The sequence below is a fragment of the Mangifera indica genome, chromosome 18 (genome assembly GCF_011075055.1).
Source record: "Mangifera indica cultivar Alphonso chromosome 18, CATAS_Mindica_2.1, whole genome shotgun sequence".
Lineage (NCBI taxonomy): Eukaryota > Viridiplantae > Streptophyta > Magnoliopsida > Sapindales > Anacardiaceae > Mangifera > Mangifera indica.
In genome coordinates this window covers 8,334,651-8,348,836 of record NC_058154.1, presented here as the reverse complement: position 1 = coordinate 8,348,836, position 14,186 = coordinate 8,334,651, and the positions used below count along the sequence as shown (strand labels likewise).

The window sequence follows — 14,186 nt, the reverse complement described above, 5'->3', positions numbered from 1 at the left end:
TAAATTAACTTCGGCATGTTTTGTCCTTTCAAGTACTCATAACATTCTCTTAAACTCATGGAACAACTTATTGGAACAAGTGTTCATCTATTTGGACAATTGTCCACCTTTTTTATAATTATATATGTTTTTGTGCTAACAATGGTGGATCTAATATTGGTTTTTTGCCTTCTTTTTTTGTTTTGAGATGATCAATGGCAAGTGTGTGTGTGTGTGTGTATGACTTTACCAGACTAGAGATAGCAATAGAGAGTCCTTTTATTATTAATCTATTAGAACTGCAAAAGAATGCTTATATATATGTTACTGTTTGATTCCATTTTACATTGACCAAAAGAAAATTGTTAGGGTACACTTGATTCGAGTAATATTTATTTAAAAAATAAAATATTACCATAAAGATAAATTATCTAGAAGATTATTGAGTTTGAATTACTATTATATTTGATAAAAATTGATGGGTATAAATAATTATTGTGTTTGGTTAGATATAATAAAAAATACTAAAATATTATTTTACTTAAATATTTTTAGGTATAATTATTTTGAAATATTTTCATATTATTTGTTATATTAATTAAAAATTGAGCACGTCTTGTACTTTCAAATACTCATATAATGATCAAGATTGTGAAGGTTTATAAAGGAATGATAGCACATCCATATAAAGAAAGTCATTATGGCAAAAAGGAACACCACCACTCCAAGGAGGTCTCCTCAATTGGACTCAAGAAAGAATTATATAAAATAAATAAAAAAAAAACATTCATAGGAAGAACTTATGAAAAACTTCCTCCTAGACTCCTTATTTAATAGTCAATGAAATATTTATCATGATTGTTCAAATGACTCTTGAACATGTGCTGACCATCTCGTGTTGTAAGCAATGTATGTTGAATCATATTCTACAAAGAAAGTGAAGCAATAAAATTGATACACTACTCAAAATGCATAGGATTATGACAACGCCAACTTGCTTATCTAGAAAGATACAATGAGATCTCTACTTGTTAATAGATTCTTAAAGTTCTTGAAGTTCTCACACTCTAAGAACTAAAGGCAAATGTTATGTGGTCAAATTAAACACTTAGAAGTAAACCCTCGAAGAACAACTTGACGCTACAAAAAATGAATAACCACTAGTCGACTCTCTAGGTTGAGCCTACATTAGATTCAAGACTTTGACACCTAAGCTAAAGACCAGACAATATCAAATCTATAACATATAAAAAGAAGGTTCTTTTGTAGTTATTGAGAGAAGAACCAAATTGGATCCCATACCATAACATCCTCATAATGATCATCCAGTAAAGTTGTAAATTTTCACATAAATGAAAATGCTGACAATATAGCCATAACTTCGTCCATTTAAATTCAAAATTATAATTCAATGCTCTAAGGACAAAGAGGATTGAAATGTATCTTTCCCTCCGAAAAGCTTGTATTTAAGGAAGAGAAAAGGAGAGAGCAAGAGAAGAGGTGAAAATATATGTTAGACCCTTAGGTGTTTTGATGATGATAAAAACATAAGTTAACAGTACTAACATGTCTAAAGAATATGTTAAATTATACAAATTGGACAAAATGTGAAAAATATAGGAAATGAATTACCAATATTTCAAGACGCACAAATGTTCCTAGACAAAAATTAACTTATCAATTTGTGCAACTAGTCGTTCCTTCATTGTTCACGCCTTTGAAAATTTGGATCAACTCATATAGGTCATGAACGAATGTTTTGAGTTAAGTATCGATCACTCATGACCATTTTCTAGCCATGCAAGAAAAAAGATGCTTGGTACTCATGCACGTTCAAGCTTTCAAAAGGAGTCAATGTGTGAAAAAGTCAAACCTAGAGTATCGACCGTGTATTAAGATGAGTAATGCTCATTCATTTAGAATTGTGAAGACTAACAAGGATGATTTGTGTTCATGGCACTCATTTCTAGTCAAAGTCAAGGTTAAAAGAACTTAAAGTCAAAGAATCAATACTATCCGTGCATAATGGTGTGACGACTATTCATAGTGAAAATTTCAGTCGTTATTGAAATCATTCAACCTGTGTCTAAAGACTTGAAACTATAAAGAGATGAACGTTTGTGCACTTCATAAGTATCGATTGTTCATCAATGATGCGAAAAATTAAACTCAACTATTGAAAGCTCTAACCGAGGTTGACTTTCATCGAAAAGAAATTTTAATGTTAGGAACAACCATGCATAAGGATAGTAACATTCCTTTATTCGTGTTTTTTAAGTGAAAACTATCATTTTCAAAAGTCAACAGATAGTTTTTTCAAATCCAATAGCTCTATCAAGGTTTCCAACCATAATCTTTAGATTATCTTCAAAAGCTCAAGCACTCTCTTCACACACAAAACTTAAATTCATTTCCTTGAGAGACTATTTGTGAGGCATTTTTATAGGCACAAACTTGTATTCATTCATTTGTAGATGAAATCTCATATATATATATATTATATTGGAAGCAATTTTGTACCAACTAATATACAAGTTTCAAGTGGTAGTAAAACTTCAAATCGATTGCTTGAAAAAGTACGCCTAAAAGACTTGCAAGATAAATAAATTCATATTTGCACTAAAAATTTTTAAAGATCCTATTCAACCACCAACCCTCCCCACCCACCCCCTCGGGTTTCTCTAGAATCATTTTATCTATTAAAGAGTTTTTTAACTGACAAAATATTAAAGATATTATAGAGTATTGTTGTATTATACAACAACTAGTGAAAATGCCATGAACGTAAGCATTTTGATCAATGGGTCAAACCATGTAAAAACTTCAGTATCACATATTTTTGTCTAACTTGTCTCAATTCATTTCCATAATCATTTCGCACACTAACTCTTCTTAAACTCTAATTGATATCATCGTAAACTATTTTATATAAAAGGAGTATTATGTATATAAACAATATATATAATTTTATGTACAAACAATAACATGTGTTCATATGATTGAATAATTTAAATTAAAAATAAAACAACACCTAATATAGTGATTTATCAATATTTATATATAAAATTATATATTTTATTTATATACATAATTTTATTAATTATATAAAACTATAAATTATATATATTAATTGGTAACCAAAAATGGTATGAATATGCTCTAAATGATAAGATATCAAATTCGATTAATATCCAGTAACAATCACGTATGTGTATTATTTCTGGAGCTTGGATACCCACGAATGGAGAATGATGTGATCGGAGGGCATAGGTCAATAAAAGTAGGGAGAATTGACCAAGCATGTGAATCCAAAAGATATTGCTTACATTATTATCACACAAAGCATGTGATTCTTTTAATGTTTTCTGACATTTCTCCAACGACTTCTCAATCAATCTCATTGCTAAATCACCTGTTTCAGACCAAGATCCAACGGTCATGATTGAATTAATCATAAATAGAAAGATCGCCTTGGACATTAACAGGTACCACGTTCAACATTTATACCAACAATTTTCATTTTCATTTTCATTTAAAATTTTGGCGCATGACTTTTGTTTTGTTTTAATTTAGATATGAATCATATATCAAAAACTAAATTTTTATATTGTATATCAAATATCATATCATATTGTATGATACAATATTAAAAAAATATATAAAAGATCTAATTGACAATGTCATTAGTTTAAAATATCTCACAAATATTTTTAAAAATTTAAAATTTCTTATATACTCTTAATATATCATCATTTTTCTTTAAAAAGTATATTAATTCATATCGATAATATGTACTATATCATATATCATATAATACGTATTGTATCATATGATAAATTCACTATATCATATTAATTCAATACATCTCATGATACATATCATTTTTCACCTATATCGTTTAATAAAATACAAATCATGTATCTTACTATAGTAAGATACAAATCAAGCATCGTAAAATACTAATAGCTATGAGTATAAAAACAAATGCAACATTATAGATGGGTAACCACATATATTTCAAAGTGAGCAATACCATATACATATATTTTTGGTACACAAATATATACACACATAAATACATTATCATATAATTAAATATTACTTTATCATTAATTCAAAATCACTTCATCGCATAATATCACATTCATTGTATACATTTATATATCAAAAGTATATACACATAATTTTATTATTTTGAAATATATAATAAATTAATATTCCTAATAAAATATATCAATATATGATTAAATATTTTTAAATTAAAAATAAAATAATACCTAATTACATAATAATATATCTCCATTTGTTTATAAATTTGTACATATTATTTTGCACATATTACTCCTTCAATATAAAGGACTACAAATTAGTGCTAATTATACATAAATAAAAAAATTACAAAGTTGATTTCATAGGTTTATTTTAAGATCTTCTACTTTGGAAAAACTATATAATTTTCGTATTTCAAAATTTCGAAGTTCTCTTCATCTAACTATAAAATCAATCAATAAAACTATATGTATATAAGCTTTTTATATATAAAAATATTATATAATTAAATAATTTTAAATTATAAATAAAATAATACTTAATTATACGATAACAATGAATTTATGTATCTAAAAGTATATACACTATACCCCTAATAAAACAACAAAAGATATACTTTCTAACATATAACATGATTTCATGACAATTTGAAATATAACATCAACAAAATGGTTGAACACTTGACTTTCACTCGGCAATAATAAATGTATTATTGACCAATTAACAGATCATATGATTTACCTGCCCGTTCAAGTATAGTACAAAGGTAAGTAAGGTTAGTAGATAACATTCTTCTGTAGTGCAAATGGAAGTAAGAAGAGTTAATAACATTCTTTTAAGTTCAATTGATAATCTAAAACACAATATAATAATACCCACATTATTTCAACAATGTTTCATGATTTCTTTTTTTTTAAAAAAAAACCATGAATTCATTTCGCTAAACTCAACTGGAATAGCTACACACTAATGAAGAATGTTGAATTTATGCCCAATTGTATGCATATGTCCCTTTCAATGGACAAAAATCTCGGGTACATCCAGTTAAAACAAAATACTATTATCCTAGAATGGAATGCGCTGATGCAAAAGGGACGACTCGAAATTGCTATTCACAGACGACATTTCATAATGGTTTCAGTTTTACATGACGACTTTATGCCCTTTTATCACAACTGAAAGGCATTTTTCCATGGGATTTTTATCAAATGGAAAATCAAACAAATCATTCAACTCAAATAACCTGTTGTGTTTCCTTTTATAACATTTTATATATGGAGTATAGTGCAAGGAGAGGAGTCGGAAGTACCTTAAACTTTGAACCAGCTGCAAGCAAGGCAATGTGAACTGGTCCTAGCTCCACTCACCAACCTCAACTAAAACAGTCACTGCCAGTTTCATCTGTTCTAGAACTCCACCACTAACAACTATTACCATGAGACTCCTGGTCCACTTGTCATAGATCTAGCCTCAGCTAGAGAAACAGCCATAGCCAGCATCATCTGCTCCTCAAAACTCTCAGGAACAATTGCTCCTGAGACATTTTGAAAGTTGCCTCCTATCTCATCAGACACAGGAATTCCTGAAATTCCAACTTCATCTTCTACGACATCAGAGCTTGCATAACTAGTACCTGCTTCGGCCACTTCTGATCCATGATCTACACCCCATTCGCCTTCATCTCTAGCTGCTTCCACTCTGCCAACAGGCGATGAGTTGGTGGAGCTCTCTGCTGGAGGATAGTTCTCCACAACTCTGTCCACCCTATCATGGAACCTCCTACTACCCGGAAGCATGTTGAATCCTGAAATATTCGCACTATGGTTTATAGATGCTTCTCCACCTGTTTGCTGACGCTCAGCAAGGGCAGCTATTGCACAAGCAAGACCACCAGAAGGGGATGATGATGTATCCGCCATTGGAGCCACGGTTGATGAGACATAGCAATCCTCTGTAACATACTGGCCAGAAGAAGCACCATTATAAACAGGGTGCCTTTGTCTGCCATTCTCCTGTATAAGTAATTTTGATTATTTTTATACAATTTCAACAAATCAGAACCAAACATCCACCAGAATTTCAAATCTAATTTGAGAAAGACATGTAAAAAAGCAATTACAATAGCAAGTGGCAGATTTCCTGTTATTTTTAAAGCTTAACATTGCATTTAACAATACACTAATTCCGCAAAGTTTCCCCCAATTTCAACGCAATACATGACACTCGAGCTCAAAAACTTCTTCCTCTCCATTGTAGTTTGTTTATCACGTAGATAATTCTATGTTCACAAGGAAATGCACAAAAAGGAAAACCCTCAGAGAACATAACTTAACAACAGAACTTTAGTCATAAATAATGCCAAAGCACAATCATAAGAAACTTAGCCAGACAAGATCAAGCAGAGATAATTTTTTAGTTAAACTGCCAAAAGTAATCAAAGAAATTTTTTATCCACGCATTCAAGATTGGTTTATGCTCAACCCATTCATAACAATTAGTGACACTTTCTGTTCTTGAACACAGAATCCAACATTATATAGACATGATTGCTATTAATTAAATGCCTTATGACCTAACAGCTTTAATAGTAAGCTTAACTATATAGTCCACAAAATCTCTTTCTAAATGAGAAACAACAAGAAGTCATTCCCTATAGTTGCACAGCTCAAAATTAAAGTAATTTTAAGTTATTGGAGCACTGTTTTACCTGAATTGAAAGCCATATTGCTTCCATGACCATTATATCTTCCAAATCCAGGTCAAACTCATCATCTCTGCAATTTATATAATGAAAACAACATAGTTTCAGATTCCATTTAAAAAATTAAATGTACCTCAAGTAAACAGAGCTACCAAATGAAATTTCAAATTCCATGCATGACATCATATAGTTTGTAACCACTCCAAAAAGGCTTATGCATGCATACTAAGGTTCAAGGAGGTAATAAAGACAAGGGCTGAGCAAAGGAACTGGGTTGAACCAAAACTGCCAGACACCCAACATTTAAATTCCTATTCCTACCTGAAACCGAATTCAATAGGATCAATTATGAATCTAAATTTTATGGAACTGTCATTGTGAGGATAGGTTCTACTTCCAGCCCTGTAAGGAACCAGAACCAACCTGAGAACAGGAAGCATAACCAAATTTAGGTTACCCAATCAGGTTTTTTTCCTTTTAAATCTTCTATATCAAAACAACGTTATTTTGTTACAAAAGTTAATAAACCTAAAAATTCTCTATTTTTTCCTCCATTTTTTTAACTTGAAATATGCAAATCAATTACCTAAGAATATTCAACATCATATAAGTAGGTGATCCCAGAGGCTGCCGGCAGCCTCTCATGGAACGTCTCTTGCATATCATCTGATATAAATGCCATCCGACACAAGTGCCATGTTTTTTGTTCATAACCTTTTCAATGATCGAGGCAGCTATTGTGGAAGATATGGTGTCTAATCTCATCTCATCGTAGTCTTCAAACTCATACAGACAAACAGCACGAGTCTACCAGGTCAACAAGTATGAAAACTTGACGACTAGCAGGATTTTGCAAATAAGAAGAGCAGAGACGAAGAGAGGCACGAGGACAAGTATGGTTAGCATGTCGGTCCAAGTACTATTGGGTTCGAGTAGTTCTTGAGGACCCAAATAGGTAAAGAGAATGGAGATTAGTTTTCTGATGAAACCCAGAAAGGAAAGCATGTGAAGGAGCTTCAAGAGGAGATGCTCCATGTAAGGTACAAGAAACCCATTACTTCTTTGATTTAATAAGAGTTTGTATGATTGTAAATCAAAAGATATCGTATTCTCACTGATGGAACATTTGACAACAAAAAGAGAAAAATTAAGAAGGCAACACAAGTATAAGCAAAGAAAAGAATAATTGATTTCAAAAACTTTGGTAATTTGGCAATGTTGGTCATACCTATAAACTAGTTTTATTAAAAAGTTATTAAACAATGACCACCATGTAAACAACTAAAACTATACAGTAAATTCAAACATGAATAGCAAAATATCAGCCATGAATGCTACATACCTGTTTTGTGTAGGGTGTGAAGGTTGTCTTATAAATGGAGTAGCACGTGAATCTTGTATTGATACAATTTCATCACCTTCCACATATCTAGCAGATGGAGCTGCAAAGAAAAAAGTTACACAATTTACAATTGTAAGGGAAAAAGAAAGCTTATATACAGTTAGAAACAGAAATAAACGAGATGATACCAGCCATTGAGCTGTATTCAACCTCTCCTGGTGCCACGCTTGTGCTCGAAGAACTTAATTCTTGTCTTTTTTGCATTCTCTCTTCCTCATCCTGAAGTGCCTGCCGTCGCATCCTAATTTTTGCTTCTATAACACGTTGTTCTTCCTAATGTTTGGAAAAATGTAAAATCATATTAGCTTTCAAAATTACTATCCAAACATTTTACAATTTTAATAGTACAACCATGAAAGCTATGGGTGAGCAGATCTCACAATTTGCTCAATGCCTTTTTCCTCCTTCGTTTTCACACCTCGATACTCCACAGCATAATTTGATGTTTTGCAGAAAGGACATCTTCCAATGTTCAGAAATACACTCACTGGATATGTGAATCAAATAATGGATATAGAAACAATATAAAATTAAAATTTTATATTACATTTTAAATCTAAACACATTGCACCAATACCGAAGGATACTGAGTAGGGCGACTAGAATTGGGATTCTTCATCTGCAAAAAACACTCTGATCCAGAAAAGATAAATCAAATTACAGCAAACATTAATTTACTGTATTTATATAATTAACACTTAATGCAAGGTAGAGAAATCAAAATTGTAGAATATCTACCTGTACAAATGCCTTTCATGCAACATCTTGATCGATTGAGACTTGGATAATACTACAAACACAACCAATAAAAAGCCAGCTGAATTGTTAGATTCAACTAAAACAAAACACAAACAAACTAATCTAAATCTTTCGGCCTTCACAATCTCCTCCAATAAGACATAGAAACATGGATAACAATATATATATATATATAACAATGAGTTCTTCATCTTTTAAATCCACTAGGTCCGAAGACAAATGAAATATGGGGGAACAGTTGGAAATACAGCATCAAGTCACTTTTGTTCTTGAAAAACATTAAGCCAGGTCCTAAATTTCATTAATTCATAGACCTAGGTCATCTTTTCATCCTGAATTTTATAAAAGAACCATAGGTGAAGAAACAAAGCCAATAGTTTTTCTTTTCAAAAAAAAAAAAAAAAGAGATACTAAGAAGAAAGCCAGAGATAGAGAAGGGCTAACCAAGAAGCATATAGGGCACTCTTCAAGATCACAGCAACACTCATCATCCCCAGGATAGCAAGGAGCAAGCTTAGAGTCAAGAATTAGCTTCCTAAGCTTCTTAGCATCCACTTCTTTGTGAACATATAACCCTTGCGGTCTTGTGTACCTCTCATCCACCACTTGTCTCCTCCTTCCCAGCTTATTACCCATCCAATATAACTCTCTTCTCTTTTTGTTGGCTCTTGGTTTAGTACTCAAATGATCAGAATACACAAATCAAAAACAAGAATCACAAGTAAACATACTGCTTCACTTCTCTAGAACATTTGCTTCCCACACAGAAGAGGCTTAATCGAATAGAATAAAATGGAGCCGGTAACACTTTCAACAGACATTTGCACAACAGCTCAAAACCCTAACTCATGTCTCTTTACAACAGACAGAAAATGAATTCACCAAAATTGGCAACAATTCGCTGCGGGAAAACATTTTCAGACCCTGCAAGTGCCAGAAATAGAAAGCAAAACACAAATTACAAACCAAAAAACAGTTCCTAAAGTGAATTGACTAGAAAAATTCAGAAACCCTAATTTTAACATCACAGCACAAAAATCACAGTACAGAATGTATGACTCACCAGTCCAATTGACTCCACAATGCCGAATAACATTTTCACAACTCTACAAAAACAAAAAGAAAACGTGACTTACTTCAACAAACAACTAAAGAAAAAAAAAAAAAAAGAATTACCAAAACGAACAAAGATAAAAACAAAACGAAAAGAACAATTACGCGCTTAAGAAGAACATACCTTGAAATAAGAGAGTGTCTCTCTGACGAAAAGAATGGAGAGATCGAGAGATTTGCTAAAAACAACCGAAACACAATCAGAACTTTCTATATTAATCGAGACAAACAAACAAACAAAGAACCCACTTTTTTTTTTTTCTTTTTTTTTTAAAATTAATTTCTTCCTTTGGTACGGCGACGTCTTGTAATATTTATTATTTGTTTCACATATTTTTTTTTTTATGCATTTAAATGCTTAAATTATTATAATATAATAAATAATTTATACTGGTAATAGTAAAATAGAAATTTAAAGTTCTATAAAACTGAAGAAAATAAACGAAAGCTGAATATATTAAGTAAGAAACTGAAAATGGAAGAAAGGAAAAAAAAGATGAAGATATTTGATTTAGAAACGGAACAAAGTGGGAGAAAATATACTTGTTATTTTTGCATGTCTGTACAATATAAATGGTGGGTTTATATAGTCAAATCTCTTCATCCTTCAACTAATAAAATCATTCCACCTTCAAGGTTTATTGCCCAAGATGTTATACATGTAACTGCCTATTCCTTCTCTGCATTGAATGCATTCCCACACAAATTTCCAAATTGTCCTCCACGTGGTGGAAAAATTCACTTTTGTAACACTCTCCCTTAAATTTTTATCCCTTACAGATAATTACATTAACTTTATTAAAAAAAAAAATCTAATAAGATAAAAACTAAAACAGAAAAACATAATCATTTAATATATTATAAAGTGAGGTTAGATTTGTCTAAACTGTTTCATTAAAAACTTTATTAAGAAAATCTAATGGAATAAAATCTAGTAAAGGAAAAAGAGTATAGTGTACATTTTATCAAACATGTGACAAACTTAAAAAATCTACTCCCCTAATGAATGCTTTTGATGAATATTTTCCCTCTTTGTAATGAGATTAATTTGATTACTTGTTGAGTCGGCGTATATCATATTATACACTAACTTTTTAAATGTTGATATTGTTAATGTCTTAGTGAACAAATTTACAAGGTTGTCATTAGATCGTATTTGTTTGACATCAATTTTTTGGCTTTGTTAGAACTTAAAAGTGTAAAAGAACTTTGATGAGATATGTTTGGTTCTTTTTTCTTTAATAAATCCACCTCTAATTTTGGCAATACATATTGTATTGTCTTCATATAATATGGAAGAAGTGTCAGTTGCAAAAAAAAAAAATTGCATGCATTTTGAATATAATGGATGACAAACTGTAACCATATGCATTCTTAGTTGGCTTTATGGAGAACTAGAATCTCTGAATAATTTGAAGATGTTGCAACCAAAGTCTGTTTGGTGGAGCCTCATGATATTGTTGTGTCATTATAAGCGAAAATATATCTCGTTTGTGAACAGATCTTATGGAGCTCAAAAAGATAACTAGCATCTACATATCCAATCAAATAGGATTTTTAAAGGATTTGACAGAATAGAATAATCTTAAATCTCTAGTTCCATATAGGTTACGAAGTATATGTTTGATTTCGTTTCAATGACAATTGGTTGGTGCAGAGCTAAATCAAGTCAATAAATTGATTGCGAAAGATATCTCTAGTTTAGTGTATTGGGCTAAATATAATAAAACTCCAATGACATTAAAATACAGTACTTTAAGACAAAATATCTTTTTATCTTTTTTTTTTTTGGATCGAAAGACTAAACAATCATAAGGATACTCAAAGGATAACTCTTATCCATATTAAAACTTTTAATAATTTTTCAATATACGCTGATTAATGAATAAGTATTCCTTTGGAATTATGTTTGATTTGCAGGCTAAGAAAATATTTTGTTTTTCTCTAAATTTTTCATCTCAAATTCTTTTTTAAAATATTCAACAGTTTTTTAGAGCTCTTCAGGAGTCCTAATTAAATCCATATCATCAACATAAACTACTATAATGACAAATCTTAGTTCTGATCTTTTAATAAAGATATATAGACATATAGAGTTATTTACATTGCCTCTTTTTTCAAATATTCACTAAGGTGATTATACCATATTCATCCAGATTGTTTTAATCTTTAATTCGTACAATGATCTTTGTAATTTAATTAAGTACATGCCTCTTGAATTGACCATTTTTGCTTTAGGCAATTTAAATCTTTCAAAGAGTTTCATATAAATTTTAGTATCCAAGTTTTTATACAAATAAACAGTAATTACGTCTATTAGATGCACATTCAGTCCTTCAGAGACTATTAAATTGATTAAATATTTGAATATGATTATATCTGTCATAGATATATATGTTTCATCAAACTCTATACCTGACTTTGGGAAAAGCTTTGGGCTATAAGTTTTAATTTATATTTAACACTCTCATTTTTCTCATTTTTTTCTTATAAATACTCATTTATATCGAACAAGTTGTACATCTTGAGGTGTTGGATCTACAAGCCCAAACACTTAACGTTTTGCTAGAGAAGCTAATTTTACCTGAATTGTCTCTTTTTATTTAGGTCAATCATGTTTTTGTCTACACTCAGGTACAATATGTGGTTCAAAATCATCATAATTCATAATTTCAATAGCTACTGTAAATGAGAATGTGTCATCAATATTAACCATTTCACAGTTTCACATCTCTCGTGTATAAGCATAATTTAAAGATATTTCAATATTATCAATTTTTTTTATTTAAAATTTTATATCACTTCAAGGGTTTGTGTCACTTAGGAAGTTTGATCTCTTTAGAGACTATAAAATCTTCTAGAGAAACATTAGAAAGTATAAATTTTTCATTCATTTTAGTATCATTATGATTGATGTTTGTTTGAATATTTGCATTTCTTTTTTAAGGAATAATGTCTTTCGATCTAACAAGTCTATCACGCTTTTGGCTTACATTAAATTGATTAATCACAGTTCAAATAGATTGTTCAGTAGTCACATTAATTCTGGTTGTGAATTAGCAGTTGGTACATGTGATCTTGTCACTTTTGTTGTATCTATAAATATATCAAACATTTGATTGACAATAATTTATAAACGTATTATCCTTTGTACTTCAGTTTTACTTTGGGATGTGCGAGAATCCAAAGAAGACATGATAGGTATATACCAGGTAAGTTTATGTCTAACTTCAGAAGGTGTTTTTTTTCCCTAAAGGTGAGAATGTTATCTCATTAATGTGACAATCTATAAATCATGCAGTAAAAATATCACATATTAATGGTTTCAGATATCTAATAATATATGGTAAATTATATTTAATATAAATTTTTAAACGACGTTGGGGTCCTTTTTTGTGCATTTAAGAGACACAATAAGATATATACAACACAACCAAATATCTTTAAATGAGATATATCAGGTTGGTGACCAAAAACCAATTATAGGAGAAAATATTGATGATAAAAGGAAGGTCCTAAGTGAATTAAAGTCGCAGTATGTAATAGAGCATATCCTCATATAGAAGTTGGTAATTGAATTCTTAGTAATAAAGTATATAAAATTATCTTGAGTAGTTTAATAAGAAACTCAACTAATCCATTTTAAGTGTGGATATGCATGATTGAATGTTTAACATCAATCCCCATAGACATGCAATAATCTTCGAACATTTTGGATATAAATTCATCAGCATTATCTAGTTGTATTGACTTGATCGAATAATTTATTAAATATGTCTTTAATTTGATAATTTGTGTTAACAGTTTAACAAATATAATATTTCAAATTGACAATAAATAAAGATAATATCATTATATTGATGTATCAAGTAAGCCATAAAATAACAAAATACCCACTTGGTAGATTAATGGATCCACATATGTCTCCTTGAATTTTTTATAAGAATGATGAAAATTCAACTCCAATTTTGAAGGGAAATAGTCTAATTACGAATTTTCCTTATGTACAAGCAGTGTAGAAATTTTCACTAGACAATCAAATTTTATGATTCTTTAATATATGTTCATATGAATTTTCAATAATTCTACACATCACTATAGATTCTAGGTGACTTAGATGGTCATGTCAAAGTATAAAGACTTTTGGATTAGAGAACTTTTGGTTTAATACTACGTAGATTT

At 30.2% G+C, this 14,186-nt stretch overlaps 1 protein-coding gene across 1 annotated transcript; it reads right to left on the bottom strand.

Annotated features, from left to right (window-relative positions):
• Positions 1-4,989: 4,989 nt before the first annotated feature.
• LOC123202285 (E3 ubiquitin-protein ligase DA2-like) lies at positions 4,990-10,293 on the bottom strand. The gene is made up of 10 exons (XM_044618113.1): positions 10,129-10,293; positions 9,955-9,997; positions 9,336-9,815; positions 8,871-8,922; positions 8,720-8,765; positions 8,513-8,594; positions 8,261-8,405; positions 8,073-8,172; positions 6,737-6,803; positions 4,990-6,041 (listed from the first exon to the last, which is right to left on the bottom strand). Exons 3-10 carry the CDS (start codon positions 9,525-9,527, stop codon positions 5,460-5,462), a joined length of 1,266 nt encoding a protein of 421 aa, XP_044474048.1. The 5' UTR covers positions 9,528-9,815; positions 9,955-9,997; positions 10,129-10,293; the 3' UTR covers positions 4,990-5,459.
• Between the last annotated feature and the right edge of the window lie 3,893 nt (positions 10,294-14,186).

Bases quoted from the DNA above. Each gene is read 5' to 3' on its own strand.
- LOC123202285 (XM_044618113.1), bottom strand. From the start codon at position 9,527: ATGGGTAATAAGCTGGGAAGGAGGAGACAAGTGGTGGATGAGAGGTAC. The intron at 8,766-8,870 runs GTAGATATTCTA...TTTCTGGATCAG, and splicing joins CATGAAAGGCATTTGTACAG to AGTGTTTTTTGCAGATGAAG. The intron at 8,595-8,719 runs GTATCCTTCGGT...GAACATTGGAAG, and splicing joins AATTCTAGTCGCCCTACTCA to ATGTCCTTTCTGCAAAACAT.